Source organism: Brassica rapa, chromosome A01, assembly GCF_000309985.2.
Source record: "Brassica rapa cultivar Chiifu-401-42 chromosome A01, CAAS_Brap_v3.01, whole genome shotgun sequence".
NCBI classification, from domain to species: domain Eukaryota; kingdom Viridiplantae; phylum Streptophyta; class Magnoliopsida; order Brassicales; family Brassicaceae; genus Brassica; species Brassica rapa.
In genome coordinates, this window is record NC_024795.2 from 22,907,154 (window position 1) to 22,928,984 (window position 21,831).

Consider the following 21,831-nt stretch of genomic DNA (forward strand, 5'->3'; position numbering starts at 1 on the left):
GGTCATGACATTTTGTTGGATCTGAGATCTTGAGTTGAACCCCAACTCCTTCTCTTTAAGTATATGATCTCCTTCTTGTATCCATTGCACCAAAGACTCCTCATTTCTTCATGTATGAGAGGCGCCACCTTCTAGGAAGCTCTCTTCTTGGATAGAGAAAGTGAACCACTTGAACAACACAGTTTTGGAGCTTTGATAGCTAGGAAAACTACTCCATAAACTTTTGCTTACAAGTGGTTTCTTCACCATATTTGACAGGAGAAAAGGAGATTGGACAGCTTTGAAGAACTACGGACCACTGGATAAAAGAATGTGCTCAAGAATCTTCAAAGAAAATGAGTGGTAGACTAAACTGGCTGAACTTGCTGAAGGGTTCTTGAGGTTCAGACTTCAGAGATTTGTATACACCTTGTCTTGAGAGCTGGTTGTGGGTTCTTCCTTCTTGGAAACCCTTTGGACCGCTGGAAAAAGGTTGTACCAGACTCAGATGAAGATGAACTAAGAATGAATTTGCAGAAGCTTTTGTGAGGTTCAAGAGCTTAAAGCTCTGATACGTACCATGAAATAAAAGACAGAGAATGGTGTTTGAGTGTATGTGAGAGTCTGGTTGAGAGTGAACAAGAGAAAGACTGAGAAATAGAGATAAGAGAATTGATGAAGGAGAGAGTTAATTTTCACTTCAGAGAGTATGAGAGATTATGGAGAGTTTAAGAGAGATTGAAAGTGACCAAGAGAATACAGAATGGTGAAGAAGAAAGGGGAACTTGTAACGACCCGCTCCCGGAGTATTTTTAATTTTGAAGAAAATAGAATGCAGGAGGTTTTATTCTATAAGGATCGTATTTTTCTAAGTGTGGAGACACTTGTATTCGTGAATATTGGAAGAATAAATGTATTTTTAACTAAGTGATGGATCTTCAGTGATATCATTGAAATATTCAGAATGGGTTGAGCGACGGTAAACCGATAATGGAATGATCAGAGCATACATACGGAGAAATTAAGACCGCGAGACCAATTAAAGAATGTTCGGTTGTTGGATAATGTGGGTTCCAGGTAAGGAAAGTTTGACTAGCCATAATTGCGGGATAATACAAAAGGAATTTCGGATCTGCGGAAATCAGCTAAGGAAAGAATCAAAGATATCAAATCAAGCCATTGATGGTGGTGGTCTTTGACCAAGCCAAATAAGGAAACTGGCATTAAGTGTCTGACTTGGTGAGAAATCTTGGGAAATTCTATATAAGGACCCCTTTAGCTCTCATTTTTTCACACAATTCAGAAAACAAGATTAGAGAGAAGTTAGAGAGCAGAAACTAGTTGGTAAAGAGAGAAGTCCGAAGAAGAGGGATTCAGCAAGGAGGAGCTAAGGAGTTCATCGCTTGAAAACGCTAGGTAGTTCAAAGTCTTCGAATCTTTGAGATTAAGTTAAGGTGAGGATGTGATTCGTGGCAGTCCAATAATAATTGTTTGTCTGGTTTGATTAGTATGATCGTGTTTATGCTTGGATAGAATTCGTTTATGGAAAATTTGTTCATCGTGTTCATAAGAAAATGTATGATAGAATTTGTTTAAGGAAAGTTTGTTCATTGTGTTCTTAAGAAATGCATTCTAGAATTGATGAATTGATAATAAAATTATGCTAGGATGTTTATGTGAGAAATGAATGTTTGATCTTGAGAATCTAAGTCATAAAAATATAATGCATTTAAAGAAAGTATAATCGAATTGAGTTAATTAAGGGAACTGGTTAAGAGGATGTAAGGGACCTTCGGGTCGAAGGTTTGGCTATGAGCCGTAAAGTACTGATGGGTCGAAGGATTGGCTACGGCCGCAGGTATGGCTTCGACCGCAGGTTTGGCTACGGCCGCAGGTATGGCTTCGGCCACAGGTTTGGCTTCGGCCGCAGGTTTGGCTTCGGCCGCAGGTTTGGCTACGGCTGCAGGTATGGCTTCGGCCGCAGGTATGGCTTCGGCCATAGGTTTGGCTACGGCCGCAGGTTTGGCTTCGGCCGCAGGTTTGGCTTCGGCCGCAGGTTTGGCTTCGACTGCATGTTTAGTTTCGGCTGCAGGTTTGGCTTCGGCCACAGGTTTGTCTTCGGCCGCAGGTTTGGCTTCGGTGCAGGTTTGGCGACGCCCGCAGGTTTGGCATCGGCCGCATGATTATGGACCTTCGGGTCGAACGGTTAAGGAATGTAAATGTAATGAAAATGATGGAACTAGTTAAGTAAAAGAATGATAGAACTGGATGCTATGGTGTTAGTATTGATTCAGTGCTTGATTATTGGACTGTGGTGGGCGGTATTGAGCGTCTTCACTGAGTAATTTTGTATACTCATGCCTCCTTTGCGATGCAGGTAAGGTTGATTGTGTGGACCGAAGTGCGAGACTATAAAGACCATCGAAGCTAGGGTGTATGAACTTGGGTAATGTTGAGAAGTTTTGCAAAAGATATTTTTATTGTAAAATACATGATTTTAAGTATTTAGTCTTGTGTTTTAATTTATAAAGTTGAATTATTTTTCATGTTCATCCGATAAAATTTGACTTGATCTTTTACTTAGAGGTGTTTATGGGTTGAGGTGTTTCAGAACTTCCAACTTTCAGCTTAGATTGCAATTGATTACAATGGTGGCTTTATATAGCCAAAGCAATCAACAATCCTAGACAATTAAACTAGTAATATTGTGGAGAAACATAAACAAATAATAAACTAGAGGCAAGTGGTTTGATGTGACAGATTTAAGCTCCAAGAGTTTAAAATTCAAATACACTCAATTGGCTCCAACAAACGTGTGGATGGATGGATTGTTGTGAATGGGTCGACTGTGGATGAGTTGGCTTGCAGATGAATGGCTGTAGATGGGTTTGTTTGGATAGGTTAGCTTAGACCATCCAATGACTCTTTTCTTTTGGTCATGTCTTCTTCGTTCCAACATTTTGAACTGTTTTTATTATGCAGTTCAACTGTTTTCTTCTGATGCCTATTATGGATAAGTTACCTGCTCTTCTCCGGGAAGAGTTGGAGAATGCATTTGAAGATGATCTCGATAGCATTTTCGACATCACGAACTCCGGCAATCACTTGATCAAAAGAAACGGAGAACTGAAACTGAACTGAGAACGGTAAAGCCAAACTTGAACTCTCAATCTTTATGTTCATCATGCTTGACTGTATGTTAATTTGATTTTGTATTCATGTTGGACAAATAAAAAGGATCAAAGAAAAATTCAAAGTGATGAATGAGAAGCTGAACTCTCGCGAGTTTGCTCAGAATCTAAACCCGCCTTCGTTGCAGTAGTGACTCAGGTCATCACGATATCTCTCTTTTCAATATATGTATTTTGTTACTTGTAGGTTAAGAAACAATCTAAGAGTGTATTTCATGAGGGAACATCTGCCTTTCAACTTTGGATGTCCCAAAGAAAAAAACAAAAGTATCTTTACAGTTTGAAAAAAATAACAATTAGTAGTCGTTCAATAATATGTATTCAAAATTCAAAACTAGAAGTTGAGCATACAGAAAAATATACACTAACAGAAAACACTTACATATATGTTCTGTAGAGATAGATGCATGGTGCATGCAAGAGAATAGGGGTGGGCGTTCGGGTACCCGTTCGGGTTCGGATCGGGTATTTTGGATTTTCGGGTATTTCGGTATAGAGGTGTAGAACCCGTTCGGGTATTTCTGTACTTCGGGTCGGGTTCGGTTATTTTTAGTTCGGATTCGGTTATTTCGGATCGGGTTCGGATATTTAGATTTTGAAAAAAAAAATTAAAATTTTCATTTCTCAAGTTTTTTGTATTTAAAAATATAACTTTCTGTTAACTAATTTTTTATTTTAAATAGATTGAATGGTTAATAGATTTGGACATAACATTTTAAAACTAAAAAGGCATTAATTTAGTTATTTTTTAAAAAAAATTGGATGTAACTTTTTGTTAATTTTTGAAATAAAAAACTTGACATGCATTTTAAGTGAGTAGCAAATTATTTTTTCCGTAATTGTATGTATATCATATGAACTTAAAGTATGTGTAGTATCAATATAAATATTTTTCATATAGAGGATTCATAAATCTTAAAATATCACAATGATATATATTTTTCTATATAAGATTCCTCCTCCGGGGAAAATGAATATTGTATATTAGCACACTGAACTCTTGTTTGATCTTAGAAATATGAGTTTCTTCTCAGAATTGTGTATAAAATTAACAAGAAGCCATCCTTCTTTGGTTATTCAATCTAAAAGCTATAAACCTTCAGTAATCTCAACACTATCACTCACACCATGACTTGCTTCTCCGTTGCTTTTGTCGTAAGAAGTCCCTGTTGTCTCCAGCATTCGAACCACTGATTTCATAAACGGTCTAACCTGAGGAGACTTGCCAGTACATAACAAAGCAATAGTCAATACTTTAAGAGCATCCTCCTTGTATTCATATTCTATGACCGGGTCGATTAGTTCCATCATCTTCTCTTTCTCCATCTCCTTGCTCCGGCTCAAAACCCACGAGACAATGTCTCTATTCTCACCGAACTCAACCTCCGTTGGCTTCTTCCCCGTCACCAACTCCATTAGCACCACCCCAAAACTGTAAACATCGCTCTTCTCATTCACTTTAGTTGTGTATGCATATTCTGTTGACAACAACAAACTATTAGTACGCAAGATGTTCTTAACTTGAGAAGCAAGGCTTGAAAATAAGTTGACCTAATAGTTGGACTTACCGGGGGCAATGTAGCCGAGAGTTCCTTCAACGATAGAAGAAGACACATCTCGTTGAACTGAATCAGACTGAATGATTTTAGACAATCCAAAATCAGCAATCCTCGGTCTCCACTCCTCATCAAGCAATATATTACTAGACTTCACGTCACGATGTATCACAGGCTGGTCTAATCCATGGTGCAGATACTCTAACCCTTTAGCAGCTCCTAAAGCTATTGCTTGTCTCACACGCCAACCAATCTCTTGATCACCACGCCGCTCGTGCAACTGCTCCCACAAACTTCCATTAGTCATAAACTCATAGACAAGTAACTTACTATCCTCACTCGTTATGCTGCAGAACAACTTCACAACGTTTATGTGTTTTACATTGCTCAACGTTGCAACTTCTGCCTCAAATTCTCGGTTACAAGTATCTGTTCCCACGATGTGCTTAACAGCTAGGGTTTCACCGTTCCTTAGGGTTACTCTGTAGACATCCCCGTGACCGCCTCTGCCTATGAGATTCTCTGGCTTGATCTTATCGATGATTTCCATTTCGTTCAAGTTTAGTAACCTGAAAGAGCTCACTAGCCAGTTGTTCTTATTCCGAGCCGTGCGATTTAACCTATCTTTCTTTACCTTGTAGATCACGTAACAGAATAAAAGAAACAGAACAAGTACTGCAGCGGTGATATAACAGATCTCAAGTTTAGACAAGTGTTTTGTTGTCCCAATGTAACCTCGAGGTCCTACACATGGGTGAAGATATGATATCTTTGAGCTGCACAGACCTGAGTTTCCGACAAAGCTTCCACTTATTAGTGAGTCAGGAACAGAACCGGACAACTCGTTGTTGGATAAGTCAAGTAAGCTTAGCTTAAGAGTTGATAAAGCAACCGGAATCAATCCGGTTAGTCTGTTTTCTGATAGATTAAAAGATTTCAATAACCGTAAAGATCCTAAGCTTCCAGGGATTCTCCCAGAGAGTGAGTTTCCAGCTAGGTTTAGAACAACCAGAGATCCACACAAGCCTAACGACTCTGGTATATCACCAGATAGATTGTTCTTGTCAAGATAGAGACTTGAAAGCTCCTTAAGCTTTCCTAAAGAGTCAGGGACTTGCCCTGAAAACTTGTTCATACGAATGTTCACCGAGACCAGCGAGTCAGCTTCTGAGATCTGAGACGGTATAGAACCTGAAAACAAATTGCTGCTCAAATCTAAAGAGCCAAGAGACTTGGCGTTACCAATATCATCAGTGAAAGGTCCTTCGAAACGGTTAGAAGCAAGATCAAGAAACTGGAGCTTAGGCAAACCCCAAATCCCATATGGAACCATACCAGAGAGAGAGTTGTTGCTTACACGGATACGTATCAGAGTCTTGCATTCAGCATAGCTCTCAGGAAACTGTCCTGTGAATCTGTTCTGCAACATAAGAAGATGCGTCATTGCGCCTTTCTTGCACATATCAGGAGGAATCTGACCTTCCAAGCAGTTCTCAGACACGTCTATGTAACTAAAACCAGTCCAAGATCCGAGTTCCTCCGGTAGCTTCCCTGTGAGCTTGTTTCTGTAAAGAGACAAAGCAGCTAAACTCTTGAAATCTCCAAACTCTCTTGGGATCACACCGGTGAGTCGGTTTTCGTACAAGCCGAGAGATACAAGGTTCTTTAAGGACCTTAGCTCTGACAAATCACCTTCTAATGAGTTGTTAGATGCATCAAAGTACTTCAGATTCGTCAAATTCCCAAACCCTAATGGTAACTTGCCAGTCAAGGAATTGTTATAAACCTCAAACCGCTTTAGGTTTATAAGCTGAACTATTCCCTTAGGAATCTCACCGGAGATTCTGTTATCAGAGATCTCAAGGTTTTGTAAGAGAACAAGGTTCTTGACTCCCTCTGGAATCTCACCGGTGATGCTGATGTTGCTCATGTAAAGCCAACTCAAACCTCTGAGATTTAGGATCTCTCCTGGAAATGGATGAGGATCGAACCGGTTATCTCCCACGCTCAAGAAACTCAACCTATTCAAGCTTTTCAGAGACTTCCATGGGAATCTCCCGGAGATTCCTGAGGCGTTTAAGCTTAAAAACTCTAGTAACCGTAAAGAATCGATCGCCGGAAACTCGCCTGAGAAGTTGTTGATTCCTAGGTCTAAGTATCTCAGACGCTTACAGCTCCTGAGATTCTTGAGAATCTTGCCGCTTAAGGCGTTGTTTCCAAGAACTAGCTTCTCGAGAAACTTTAAGTCGCAGATTGAGTCGAAAGGAAGATCGGAAGTATTGTTATTATATCCGTTGTTTAGGCTCTGGCTTTCGAGGTTGATCTCGACGACGTTTCCACCGGAGTTACAGGTGATTCCGGAGAACTCACAAGGCGGTTTCCGGTGAGTCCAGGTGGCGAAGACGGAGTTTGGTTCTGTTTCTTGAAATGTGGATTTTAGTTTGAGGAGATTCTTGAGTTCTCTTTTATGGTTGGAGCTCGATGAAGCGAGGGGTAGTAGAAAGAGAAGGCGGACGATAAATAGTTGTCGGAACATTGGTGTTCTTGTCGGAAGGACAAAAGGTGCTGCCTACATATGATGTAAACAAAATTAGAAACGGAAAATTGATGTTTTTTTTGTTCATGTGCATTTAGTTTTATTAGTTTGATTAGTTAAACCGCCTACAATTTGATATTTTTTGTTCTATTAGTAGTTTAGTTATTTGTTATCAGACTTATTTCACTATACAGTTATCATAAGTCAAATGTAAATATACTTTCTTATACGCTCCATTATTTTGTAGAGCCAAAATGATATTCGAATTGACAATTAAATTTAATTTGTGATCATATTCCAAAATAAGAAGATTTCAAAATTTGCAGTCATTATTAAGAGATACGTGTACACATTCAACCCCAATAATAGCAGAATTCAATGAATACGAAGAACGTTGACTTGTTATCTTAACACGGTCTTCTTTTTTATTTGGGTAACAATACTGTATTAAGTACACGTTTTTTTTTTTTTTTTAAGTACACGTATTAACTCCTACGTATTTTTATATACGGTCTTCTTCTGTTTCAATCAAAAGTTGTTAACTCCTACGTATTTTTTATATACGTCTTTTTAATACGGTCTTCTTCTTTTTCAATCAAAACTTGTTAACTATTCCAAATTTTGAAATATAAAATAATCCTATTAACTCCTAAGCTTCAACACCATCACGTATTCAACATCTTATTTCTCTTTTCACTCCCTCGTTCCTAATTCCTATAGCTTGCTTTCTTTCATCTTTAGTCGAAGATTTGAAGTAAGAAGGCCCAAAACGAAGCCCGGAAATAGGTCGGGCTTGACCCATTGGTTTGGGACGATGAGGTCGTTACTTATGCCTTAAGCTACTCAGACCAGAGGGTTTGTGATTGTGCCACGGTCCATTTCGAATGAACCGTTTGGAGAGAGACATAGCGTGGAGAAAAGTAGATATGTCGGCTGAGGATGCTTCAGATATGTGGATCGACGAGAAAGAGTAGTAAAGTACTACAACTACAATAGCAACACGTGACCGATTCAGACGGTGGCACGTGACTACATGACACGCAACTAGTTTGAAATAAAAAAAAAACACTGCGATTCGGATGTGCTACAGTGGTGCTACTCTTGTTAACTGCATGAAACTGTGATCCTCCGGTGGAGAAATTTCATATTAATATTTTTGAATGAAATAAAATAATTTTATGGTAAATGAAAGGATAATGAGATATACGAAGTTGTTTCTGTCATTCATTAGCTGTACATGAAGATATAAGATATAAAGTTGGTCTAATTCCTAACGCTACCTTACCAAAAAAGAAATAGAAAATTCAAACATTTTTTAAGAAAAATAGAAAAAATTGTGAGTGGAAGACAACTCATGAATTGGTAAAACGACAAAGCAATACACATCAAACGACACCAAGCTGGCTTTGCTGTCTCAGCTCTTTCCTTAGCTTCTGAGAAAACAGCCTGCAAGCGTCCAAACTCAGATCCACCGCCGCAGCCAACGCCACGTGCGCTGCTGCATCCTCCGTGCACGTCACGTGCGTCACACCCACTTCCACCTCAGGTTTACTCCGTTTCCCCACTCCTTCCACCGAAGCCGACATCACGAACCCTCTGCTCTGCGCCGGATGCTGCGGCAGCAGATACCCAAAATCCGACCCGGATCCTGACCCTGGCCTCGACGCGGGCCTCGACCCGGCGCTGGATCCGGATCCAAGATCCCAGCTTCCCTGAGGACTCGTTGTCGGCGTAGAAGCCGCCGTGGTGTTCCCGCCGGTGACATCAATAACAAAACTCCCGCCATTTTTCAAACTGATAGACGACGATGCGGAAACCGCGGTGGCGATTCCGTCTTGGAAAAGCTCGAAACGGTAACCTAGCGCGTCGGAGGAGTAACCGGACTCACGCCACGCCTCTAATCTCCCCCACGGCTTCCACGTGCAACCGTCGGGTCGGAGAATGAGCCACGCGCCGGGACTCGACCGGTTCACGCGGTTAGAACCGGGAGACGGTACGAAAGGTGTGACCATAGAGGCCATCGCTACGGGTGAACCGGAGAGATCGTGGACAGTTACGGACCAGCCTTTCCTCTCTTTCGACGGTTGCTCTTTCTCCGATCTCATCGAAGAACTGCCTAACTGATTCCGATCGCCGGAGTTGGAACTTCTCGCGCCGAACTTGCAAGTGAACACGGCTTGTTTCGTGTTCCCTTGCACTTGGAAAACCTGAGGGCTGCACTCCGGCTCGCCGTCGAACTGAAACACGAATCTCGGGTCGGGTTCAACCCGCACGGTCAAATGGAGCTCCGGATCGGATCCTGACTTTCCCCCTTTCTTAGACCTCCTCAAAGCAACCCATCCGTTGTGAGCCAAACACGTCTTCGTCTCCGCAGATTTTAAATCAATCGAAACCTCGAATCTACCGAGCAACTTCTCGCTCCCCGAAGCGAGTCCACACGACGCGCCGCTAACGCCATCGCCGACGCGCGAGTAAGTCTCGATTGAGAGGACGCTCCAATTAGGCTTCTTAAGTGCCGCCTCGATCTGAGCTTTGCTAAGGCTGAAGCAAGCGGCGACGGTTGAGATGTTACCGGAGGAGCGCGTCTCGGATTCGGATTCGGTTCGGAGCATGACCGGAACAGAAGCGATCTGGCGAGGGAAGTTCTTGAATCTGATTTTGCAGTAGCAGTTAGGAGTCGAAGGGTTGATTCCGGAAACAGACGGTTCGGATGAAGAAGAAGAAGACGGAGACGTCGCCGGGAACCTAACGGTCAAGTTACCGACTATGATCCGTACGAAAGAGCACGGATCCATTTGATTTAAGATTGAGTTTGAGATTTGCGAGAGAGATGAAGCTAAGGTTTGAGAGAGAGAAATGGGATGAATGAGTGAAGAAGGGAAGGAGAAGAAGGTGTATAAAAACGGAGAAATAGAAACAGCCTGGCAAACAGCTGGGGAATGTATCTAAATTATTTAAGAGTCAAATAAATATATACAGTAAATATTTTGTTTACAAAAATACAGATCCTGTGGGGTCAAAGTGAAACAGTGAGCTTACCCTCTCACCTATCATATTCCAGATTGCCAGCGTTATTTTTACTTTTTAAAAAATTTCAAACGTTTTTAAAACCAGCTTTCCTTTCAATTTTTTTTTTTATTTTCCTTTTTCTAAATTTGTTTATGTATTGTAGAAACGTATAGGGATTGATACAGTCGTTATATAAGCAATGCAAACATAAATTATTTTACTGAGAATTGAACCAATGGTAAGGAAGAAATTATCAAAACATTTATCTTAACACTATAATAAAATAATATAAACCGTTACTAGTAGATTAATAACAAAATTACGTTTATCTATTGAAACAAAATTACAATTATCCAACATTTATAGTCGGTAGATATCGGACAAGGATCGCACATATTTGTTGATTTGATTTCTATGATTTTGAACCGGTATGATTTTTTTTCTTATATACAAGAATGATAATTGTGAAACACACCGTGGACGCAAGAGGCTAATCGCTGCCATTGGATACCAGGTGGGGTCTAAGATAAGCTACCGTGGACCCTCTCTTACGCGATCTTTATCTGTCTCTCTGTTCACCACTTCGAGATGAGCTGGCCCCAAAGTGGAGCACGTAGGTAATTTAGTTGGCATCTTCTTCAGTGGCTAATATAAAAGGATTTTATATTATTTCTTTTTTTCTTTCAACTAAATAATTAAGCGAAGACAACCATAGAAAGAGTAAGAATGCTTTCCTACCGTTGTCGTTTCCTTCATTACCTCTGTGTCGTTTTGCTATGTCTTCCTATACTATGATGGGGGTTTTATAAACTTTCGAGTGATAATTATTTAGAAAATAATTATAAGTTTGACAGATATAAAAAAAGTGAGTACTACAGACTACAGAGAAGACCGCGAGGAGACTGTCGAGCCGCAGCTGTATGCCCATAATATATGGCCATATATATTTCTTTATTAAGATCAGAAATTACCTTATTATCGAGATCATCCTCAGATTCATATTGCAGCTTTTAATATATTTCTCCAGCTTCCTATGTCTGGATACATCAGCGACACATGCGTAGAGGTTGAATCACTAGAATCATGTGATAATTATATACAAATTACCTTGTTTTCATACATCCTTTTTATAAAACCTATGACTATGCTAAATACATTTACTCTAGACAAAGGAAGTTAGTACTTCTACTAGAAAAGCACCACTACTATATACTACTAAAAGATTCATGCTTTAAAATTTTCACAATTTTTAATAAAACATATTAAAACTTAGCTATAGATACATAGTTTTTTGTAATTTTTTATTTTTAATATTTTTAAACAAATAAAATTTTAAAAAATGCAATTAATGTTTTTGAATTTCACAATTTTTCATTATTAGTTGATAAAAATTACAGTGAAAATATAAAATATGTATCTTTTTTAAACAAAAGTTTTTTTAGAATATGAATCTTTTAGAAACGGATGGAATACATTGCTTCAGGATCTATGGCGATTTTTCGATACCAAGATAGTATTCATAATAAACAAAAAGACATGCAATTTATAACTACGTTCCACATTAACAAAACCCCATTCAATTTAAATTATTTATGTACCTAAATAGTCTTCCTTTATACCATCATGTTCAACATATGGGTTATATACCATCATGTTCAACGTCAAATCAAATTGGGATAGTAGCATAATCGTGAATATTGACTATAATTGAAAAACTAAAAATTACAACGTATGGGTTATATAACATAATAGTTTTTTTTTTTTACTTTGAACAAGTAATAGTATTTTATTTTGGATTTTGTTCAAGAGCCTCGTCTCCTTTTACAATTTTATCAAATTGATCCTTTTATCACTTATCTATAAAAAAAACTTCATAATGAAATAATGTTGAATCGGAACGATAAAAGAATAAGTGATATATCGAAAAGTGATTCACTATATTATGCGAATGAAACCAAAATACAAAATAAAGATCATGTAGATTTCAGTGTAAACAAGCAGCTCTTTTAAACCTCTCAAAGACCATCAGACATGATTGATACACAAACTTAGAATGAATGTTGTAAGCACATGAGAAAGACGGATAGGGGTGTTGCAATATTAGTATAAATCATACAAAATTTATGCATTTCAATTCACAGTTGGAAAAAGTACGGGAGAGGGTTGTAGCTTTGTTTCAACTATTTAACATGTAGCCCATTTACATTTATAAAAAATTTTGTAGGGTCTAAACATTTTAGACTGATTTACATATGAAAAAAAAAAACACACTGAATATGTTTATATGTCGCTATGAAAACAACCTTTCGTATCTATGATGATAGTCCATTATGAGAACACAAATTATCTACATCGAGAGTTTACCTTACATTCAAAAGTGGAAGCAGCATGATGGGTGATGGAGAGTATGTTTCAGCATTCAACGTGCCAAAGATTTGGGACAGATTGCAAGGATTTGATCGCCATGATTAAGGAGCACAACGCTTGGCCAAGCTTTGCAACATAACTGGAGAGAGTAGAGACTCTGCAGATATGCTTTCCAGACTTCAAGATCATTCATATTCCATGAGCGCAAAACTAGATTTTTGATTCTTTAGCTAGGACTGTGAGGTTCTTCCATAGGAAATTATGTTTTATCGGTTGTTTTACTGTAGTCTGGTTACTTAGAACACCTCAAGTTTGAGTAATAGAATAGCTTTTCATCGCCCAGTTTCTTCATCAACTCAGCGGCTTCTATCTTCTTTGTTCTCTGCTTAAGGAACTTGAAAAGAAAGGTAGTAGAAAGTTATGGCTTACGCACCACCAACGAAGCAAGGAAAGACTGAATTTGAGAAGCCACAAGAGCAGATTCACAAGATCGGAATCACTCTCTCCTCAAAGAACGTCAAAAACCTTGAGAAGGTGTGCACTGACTTGGTCCGTGGTGCCAAAGACAAGAGATTGAGAGTGAAAGGACCAGTGAGGATGCCAACTAAAGTTCTCAAAGTTACCACAAGAAAAGCTCCTTGTGGTGAAGGAAACAACACATGGGACAGGTTCGAGCTCCGTGTACACAAGCGTGTGATCGATCTCTTCAGCTCTCCTGATGTTGTGAAGCAGATCACTTCCATCACCATTGAGCCTGGTGTTGAGGTCGAGGTCACCATTGCTGATTCATTCATGCGCTTTAATTCACAATCTTGTCTTTGAATTCCAGCGACTTCTCTTTTTTTCTTGTTACAAGATTTAGACTTTTGTTTTCTTCCTATATATGTTATCCTTTTGAGTTTATGTTTGTTGAACTAACAAAACAATAACCTTTCGTTATCAAAAAAAAAAAGTGTCGGGCTCCTGTACTTACGTAATATTTTGAAATTTTTTGATCATTAGAATCATTAATCAAAAGATTTCATTTTCTTGTTTCTTGAACAAATCAAGTCAAACAGATCATTATCTTATGTGTAAATGTATGCAAACATAAGAATTTGCAGAGAAGTGTTAAGAGGATACAGATAACTAAATTCACTATAAAAGTTGAATAAGAGAGTTCACTATAGATTACAAAAACATCTGAATTCTGAAACATAAAAAATAACAATAAAAAAAATGTGGTTGCCAAGCTCAGCGAAAGAAAAATTATAAATAGAAATAGTGTCCAAAGTAACATCTCAAATGTATAAAATAAAACCAAAACAAAAGATAATTAGAAAACAGCGATATATTGTGTTTTATGGAAAAATTAAAGATTAACAGTATTCATGTCGATAGTGAGGAGGATGATCAGGTTGACGGTCACATTCGGAAGCACGTTCTTGCTTAAAACAATATTGGCTCTGGTTTTGGTTGTGTTCTGGAGCAAACCTTTCAATAACATTATTCCCATACGGTGTTGTGGAAGGATGAGGAATGATCATGTTTTGATGATTGCCCGAGAACGTGTTCATATCCACCAATCTTCGATGATTAAATAGGTCCAACTCACTGTTGGTATTACCATCATTATCAAAAATTCCAAAAGTAGCATTACTAGAACTTCCAAAATAGAAGTTATGACCAGTCGCTTGAAGATACTTGGAGGCTTCAGTTGTCACTGTCTTTTTAAAATTTTCCAAACCACATTTGAATTCAGTGAGTTGACGTAAGTTGAATCCTTCTATAGGGTCTTCCCACCAATTCTCAGACTTCTTATCATCTTTTCTTTTTTGCTTCAAGTCTTCATTTCTCTTTTTCTCTTCTTCCAATTGCTCTGTTACCTGTTTTCGTTGTATTTTTTACTTAGTCTAAATAACAAATTTAAATTACATTTCCTATAAATCAAATAGGTCATATAACAGAATATAAATTAAATACCTATATATTTTCTTTTAAAATTTCCATTGTTTCGAAGGAGTTGATTATATTTAAACTATTCAGACTTATTGGGGATCTACAAAATGAGATTATTTAAAGAAGATCTGAAATCCAAATAGACAAAAAAAAAATTACAAAGGAAAGAGATCATGGACTCTATTCTAATAAACTGATATTTTCTCTTGTTGATAAATTATTATTTAACTAAAAATATTATGTAAATTATATAATACTACAACAAAAAATTTGAGTATAATCCAGTAAATGCATCAAACTCTAACATATAGCTTAAAATAATAAATTTTATGACTAAAAACTGAAAATTTAAAATTTACCTGAGTGAGATGATTGTTGAGATCTTGTACAACTGCATTTAGACAGGCTTCATTAAGTTGCAAATTGTTGTTTTGGTGAGGATGATGTGGATTAATCTTTAAGAAGCGATCAATTACAACATCAACATTTGGATGACCAAAAGAAAAAACTTTTCGGCCAGGTGAAAATACAATAACAACAATCTCTGCACCACAAAGCGTGCAAAGCTCACTAGCTTTTTTGAAAAGACCGGATCTTCGTTTTGAGAATGTAACTTGAAGGTTATTTTCGTTTTTCATTTTTACCATCTCTATTTTTTGGCGACCTTTATTTTTTATCACCATTTTACAAATTTTTGAAAAATATAAGTTGGTATTAACAAACAGAAGATCATCGCATATTAATAGTCGAACATAAAATACCAACCGTTACCATTTCGAGTGGTTCTAAATTAACTCAAACTTGTTTATTATATTTTATATTAAAAATTATTTTTGCCATTTTAGAAACAAATTAAAATCTTGATATTTTATCAAAATTAGGATGAAATGCATGATTTTTAATATAGTGTTGTTATTTCATCTGTTACATTGCATCAAAACCTGTGAGATGTATGCACTGCATTTCAGATAAAATATATATATCATACCTTTTTGGAAAATGATTTTTGTCATTTCAAAAAAAAAATAGATTTAAAAATTTTAATGTTAGGATATATATATATTATATAATATTTTAGTTTAAGTGAATTTATTAATGCTACATGTAAGGATTTTGGAAAAATATTCTTAATGCAGTTTCATATATATGTTTTTTTTTTGCTAAAACAGTTTAATATGGTTTTAAAGACCAACTTTAGGATATTTAGACATGCGTTACAATAACCCAAACAATATCATGAATAAGACCACTTGAATACAACTCCGTTGAGATCTAACGTTGTGGATACTCTGTTAGATCCAAGGCTGGTTAAAGACTTAATGGTTAGATGGTCCAATAGTTGAACTAGCAAGACTAACTCACCTTAATCTGTTTTGTGTCATGTTATTTATCTGGAGGGAATTGTATTAGGTAATGTGATCATAAAAATATATATTCAAAAAAAATGTGATCATAGAAATAATTCAAAATATGGTTATGATCACATTACCTAATATGATCACAAATATGATTATGCATTATGCTTGGATCTTGGTACCACAAATATGGTTATGCATTATGCTCGGAAATAGACAATTTCTTTGTGAAAATATGCATGCCTTCTATTACTCGAATAATCAACTACGGTGTTCTTCTAAAATTTCCTGCTAAAGAGTTGACTAGTAAAACATAACTTATTTTCACATATGATTGGTGAAAGAAACTCATCAAAACAAAACATTTCAAAGAGAGAGGTAATGGGGAGCTTCTGTAAAGCTCACTATATCCAAGCATGTTGCTAGTACGAACCTCCAATTGTTTGATCGCAAAGAAGAAAATTCCATCTAAATGACACAACAAGCCAAAGATAGTAGGTGAAAATCTCTCAAGCGCTTCATAACTGATCAACCCATACGAATAACAACGTCATGACCCGATATCTACGACTCAAGGGTACAATATTTTCATCATCAAAAGGATCATATCTATCACTCTTACACTGTACTCAACCTAAGGGCAACCCAACACTTATTTCCAATGTTATCTTTCTTCATTTTCAATACCCTGCCCCACTTTTTTTTGTCATTTATTTAATTGTTTAGTTTATTAATAAATTAAGTGAATAGTGTTTTACTGGGATGAATAGTGTTTTAGTGTGGTGAATAGTGTCACACCAAATTTAGTGTGAAATTATTGTGTTGCACTAAAATGGTATGATTTTTAGTGTTGAGTTGAAGAAGATTTTTGTGTCAAAATTACACTAAAATATTGTTTTGGAGTTGGGTTGGAGATGGCCTTAAAACCATACAACATTTGGTATGACGCTATTTTGCAGTCTCTTTTGATTATTGCTAACTTAAGCTTGAGAGAACCATCAAAAATCTATGATGTTCTCTGGGTTTTCAGATGTATTCTTGTTTTACATAAACAATTTCTTTAAAATTAAAGATCTCCTAAGCAACCATGGTTACAGATAAGATTGATTCAAACATTTATAGTCCAAGCAAACAATTACTCGATCTATTTCATAAAGAATGTTATTTTGACATTCTTCATACAAATTAAGAAAATGATTGAACTTCATATATGCAGCTCTGAGGTTTGGTGCTGGAAGCAGAGAATGAAAGCAGGGAAAAGCAGTGCAGAAAAGCGGAAGAGAGTGAGCAAACAAAGGGTCAGGAAAGGAAGACGAGATTGAAGATGGAGAAGATGAACAATCTTTAGCACCAAGTTAAAATATCTCGCTCCCATGCTTTGATGTCTTGGATTGATTTTTTTTTTTGTAACCATTCTCCTTGTAAACTTTTTTGTTGCAAACAATTATCATGTTGAACTACAGCTTTAACCAATGTTTTTAAACCCGACCCGGACACTGAACCGGACGACTTACCGGGTTGCTGGGTCACTGGGTCGACCGCGGGTGAACCACGGGTTAAAAAAATGAATTAGTTTGTTTATATAATAATATATTATCTATGAAAATAAATACATAAAAACTAAAGTTTAATATTTTCTAAATATTTTTTTAAACATAAAATAATAGTTTGGATAAGTATATATTTTATGTTTAAAAAATATTTAGAAAACACTTAACTTTAGTTTTTATATTTTTATTTTCATTTGACATACAAAATATCAAAAAATTGTTTAGACTATTTAAAATTTTATGTAACAAAGTAAGAATTATGACATCTGAAAAAATCAAGATATATAAATTATAAATATTTAAATGTCTAATGTGAATAATAAACTAAACTTCAAATTCAAAATAAACTAAAAGTTAAACATCATTGTAATAAATTGTTAATAACGGAAATAAACTAACACCAAATCAAATAAACTAATTTTGGTTCTCTGTACTATCGTTCACTTCATTTTCTTTAAGTGGCATAGTGAAATCTTCATCAAAATCTAAAAATCACAATATAAAACTGAAAAAGGAAAACTTAACTTTTTTTACAGCACCTAACTTCTTAATTAGAAACTTAGAATATAAAACATAATCTAAAAACTAAAAAACAAGTTATTTATTGGTTCAACCGGTGGTTCAACCGGTATCGGATTCCGGGTTTTAGTGGATTTTTGCGGGTTTTTGCGGGTTTCTAAATATTGAGTTTTTCACAAAACCCAAACCGGATTTTTTCTGGGTCACCGGGTTTAGCGGTTCAACCGCGGGTCCGGGTCGGGTTTCAAAACACTGGCTTTAACGTAATGAAATATCGAATAGGTAACTATAGTTTAATGTTAATCTATTAAAATATCTTTTTATTTTATCAAGATATGAATATATGATTGTAACTGAGAGCATATTACTTCACTGAAAATTTGGAATTGCATTGTGTTTTAAAGATTAAGATTTGGAGTTGGACATATATAAGTCATTTTGTTAGTTTTTTAAAATACAGACTATTTCAAAATTCTGCAAGATAATATAGGCTAGCTTTGTAACACTTTAATTCTATGTTCCTATACAATGTGTCTAACTTTTGAAAGAAAACATAACAAATATAGTGATATAGTATTTTGAATTTCCTACAATAACATATCCATATCTCAATAATTTTGTTTCTTGTAAAAATTCAAATTATTGTGTCAGAAATTAATTTTTTAAGGATAAAATAACAAGATTAAATCAATGCTTTGAAAAGATTAGCCAAAAAAATATACGAGAAACATATATATTATTTCTATAAAAATTAATAAAAAGACATTTTGACACATCATATGATTATATTATCTATATGGATTCTTTGGCACATCTTGAAAATTCGAAATTAAAGTTTAAAAAATAAATATGTTGATTCTCATGAGATTCTTCGTATCGCATAAATAGAATGGGAGAATTGGGATGAAGCTCAGAAACAGGAGATAATAGAAAAACCAAAAGATCTTTTGGATCTCCCTCATTCGTATTAGAACGTCACATGGATGGTGCCTCGAAGGTCTCAGATTCATCTACATGTTCATGATGGTTTTGCAAGAAAACAGAAACAAAAAATGTAATGATGGGCGAAATGAATATATATATTAATGTCTCTCCTCCCTTATGCTGAATTCAAGGCCCTTATCTGGACCTCGGAGTGTATGAAAACCATGCAGATATTAGATGTGGAGCTTGCAACACATTGCTTTGAATTGGTGAAAGATAGTGCTACATCGGTAGAGTGGTCTGCCTTCTCTTTCCATTAGATGAATTTAACAGATCTAAGGACTATTTTCTTTATTCAATCTGGAACATGTTCTCCGTGCAATGAACATTCATGCAGGATAACTTAGCATGAATTGGTAGAAGTTAATTTACATGAAATCGATAAATCCAAATTTTACCAAAAAACAATGTTTATGAAATCCTTAGGTAGTAATCATATAGGATTGTTGATTAGGCGGATGCATTGACAAATTTTTTTGAATGTCTAGACCACATTGTTTTTTAAACAGTGTTAGAAAAACATTTGTAGACCCGATTTTTCATATAGGTGGACGCCTAGGCACCGCCTAGACCAATATTTAGGACATATATCTACAAGAAAGATTCACGTTGACTTTGTACCACCGATATACATAACCAAACCGTTTACTTTTCATTTTTATTTTAATCATGCTGGTAACAAAAAAAAAAAAGATGGTGAAGGTTATCTCCATTTGTACTATTCACCAAATAGTCATTCCTTCTATATGTGACATTTTTATTTTGTGAAAAAATTAATCATCATACCAGTTTATTTAGGCATTTTCTATTAGAAAAATCCAACAGATTTTTAATTGATATCAAACTAAAATTACAAAGGCAATATAGAAAAGGTTTGAATAACAAATTATTACATATTACATATATATATATATATGGAGAAAATTGACAAAGTAAATTCCAACTTACTAAAATAAATCAGAACAAACTTCAATTCACAAATGCACCATTTAAATCTCATATTGTCTTCTAAACACAAATAAATATCAAATTCTCGTTGACCAATCCATTTTAGCTAAATGAATAGTCAATGTTATAACATTGTAAACCTACGTTAACATCGTAAGAGTATTATCCCAAAATCTCTAACTTTCAAACTGAAGCTTAAAAAACTTCAACTCTTCAATAAGCCATTTTAACCTTTGAATATTATTTAGCCACAAATCACTCGATTTTATTGGTCAAAACAATCCAGACACATGTTTAATTGAACACTAAAACCTTAATAACAAAGGTTGAACATTAAAACGTCTTAGCAAAAATAATCACCTCTTATATAACTGACCTAATCCCTTCTTAAAAGAAAAAATTCCTATGTTCTTTTCTAAATCATCTATTCAAAATAATTTCTTCATATACATTTTCTAAATGGAGGTGAATAAAGCTAAACTTAAAACATTGTGGCATAATACCAATGATGAGTTATATCAAGTGTTGAAATGGATTTTAAAACATGTGGTTGTATCAAATGGTAGTTGAATGTCTAATAAATTTTAGATGGATGACTTGGGGAAAATAAATTTATATATTTTGACAAGAGGATATATCAATTATATTAGGGGTGTAAAATAGAGATATTTAAACGTGTGTTAGCGAGATTTTAACAGATTAAAAAAACGTACCACATAATCTTGCCAATGAAAATAAGTGATTTTTTGTGTCTAAATGATAGTTGAAGATTAAAATGACTTACTAAGGAGTACTTTTTTAGTTTGGAAGTTGGAGAGTTTTTGGCAAATCAATAAAACTAAAACAACATACTTTTTTATATCCCCTTTACTTTGTTGAATATAGTATTACCAAACATTAAATATAAATTTAGTTTTTTTTTGGTGAAATGTTAAATTTATATTAATAGGATAAAGGTTTATGTACAAAAAGAATCAAAGGAATAAATTTAGTAATAATATAAATTTAGTTTATTATTATGGTTTTAGTAATAATAGTATTTTGTTTTTCACCTGATATCTATAAGATTTGATTTTTGTTTACGAGATACTCTTTATTATAACAGTATTTTTTGTATAATAATTCTAAGTAAATTGTAAAAAAAATTAAAATTTTGACTTATTTCAGTTATCAAAAAATTATTTTATAATTTATAAAATATTTGCATATTGTGTGAGGAGAATAACTCGTGCTTTTATTTATAAAAATTTTGGGGTTTAAAATTTGAAAAATAAAATATATAACTTCCTTAATTTCAATATATTTAGATAATAATCCTACAAGATTTTAATCTTTATTTTGTAAAAGGTGTGCATATTGTGCTTTCATTTTGAAAGTATTTTCTGCTTCAAAAATCAGATAATAGAAATACGTTGGAATACATAACTTCCTTAAATTTATAATATAAAAATTCCATAATTTTGAAAACGCTTAATGAGAGATTTTGCATATATCAAAATATATAAAAAAAATTATAATATGTAAGAAGATATTCCTATGAATAACTTGCGAAACACTAAAATTACTAGGTGATTTTCTCGTGCTTATGCACGAGTATAAATACTTCTAAAGTAAATATACTATAATAATTGATTGATATTTACTTTTAATTTTAAATAAATTTATAATTTGTATGCATCATTTATATTTATAATATTATATTACTTTAATAATAAATATGATTATATATATGTTATATATATCTAACTGGTTTTGTTGTTTTTACAATCAATTTAGTTATCATTTGGATAATTTAGATTGCATCTCTGAATTCAACTATAATATTTATTATTCTAAATATATTAAAATTTTGATTAATTTTTGGATAATTTGGATTTGCATTTAAGTGGTTGTTGTCAT

The 21,831-nt window shown here is 34.9% G+C and overlaps 3 protein-coding genes and 1 long non-coding RNA gene across 4 annotated transcripts; 2 read left to right on the forward strand and 2 right to left on the reverse strand.

The window, feature by feature from the left end:
* Positions 1-255: 255 nt before the first annotated feature.
* LOC103837004 lies at positions 256-3,454 on the forward strand. Its single transcript, XR_626844.3, has 3 exons — positions 256-2,879; positions 2,962-3,125; positions 3,217-3,454. It is a non-coding gene; the product is annotated as an uncharacterized LOC103837004 (long non-coding RNA).
* A 487-nt stretch (positions 3,455-3,941) lies between these two features.
* LOC103837012 (receptor-like protein kinase HAIKU2) lies at positions 3,942-8,241 on the reverse strand. Its single transcript, XM_009113345.3, has 2 exons — positions 4,739-8,241; positions 3,942-4,648 (listed from the first exon to the last, which is right to left on the reverse strand). The coding sequence occupies exons 1-2, from the start codon at positions 7,260-7,262 to the stop codon at positions 4,260-4,262; spliced, it is 2,913 nt and encodes a 970-aa protein (XP_009111593.1). The 5' UTR covers positions 7,263-8,241; the 3' UTR covers positions 3,942-4,259.
* Positions 8,242-8,459: 218 nt separating this feature from the next.
* Positions 8,460-10,217, reverse strand: LOC103837023. Its single transcript, XM_009113355.3, has one exon. The coding sequence runs from the start codon at positions 10,055-10,057 to the stop codon at positions 8,648-8,650; it is 1,410 nt and encodes a 469-aa protein (XP_009111603.1). The 5' UTR covers positions 10,058-10,217; the 3' UTR covers positions 8,460-8,647.
* Positions 10,218-12,138: 1,921 nt separating this feature from the next.
* On the forward strand, positions 12,139-13,552 carry LOC103837034 (40S ribosomal protein S20-2). The gene has a single exon (XM_033290428.1). The coding sequence runs from the start codon at positions 13,059-13,061 to the stop codon at positions 13,458-13,460; it is 402 nt and encodes a 133-aa protein (XP_033146319.1). The 5' UTR covers positions 12,139-13,058; the 3' UTR covers positions 13,461-13,552.
* Positions 13,553-21,831: the final 8,279 nt, after the last annotated feature.

What these genes read in the sequence shown, in the direction of transcription:
- LOC103837023 (XM_009113355.3), bottom strand. Translation starts at nt 10,057, where the DNA reads ATGGATCCGTGCTCTTTCGTACGGATCATAGTCGGTAACTTGACCGTT.
- LOC103837034 (XM_033290428.1), top strand. Translation starts at nt 13,059, where the DNA reads ATGGCTTACGCACCACCAACGAAGCAAGGAAAGACTGAATTTGAGAAG.
- LOC103837012 (XM_009113345.3), bottom strand. Translation starts at nt 7,262, where the DNA reads ATGTTCCGACAACTATTTATCGTCCGCCTTCTCTTTCTACTACCCCTC. An exon ending in TCTCGGCTACATTGCCCCCG is followed by an intron (nt 4,649 to 4,738) that starts GTAAGTCCAACT and finishes TGTTGTCAACAG; the next exon opens with AATATGCATACACAACTAAA.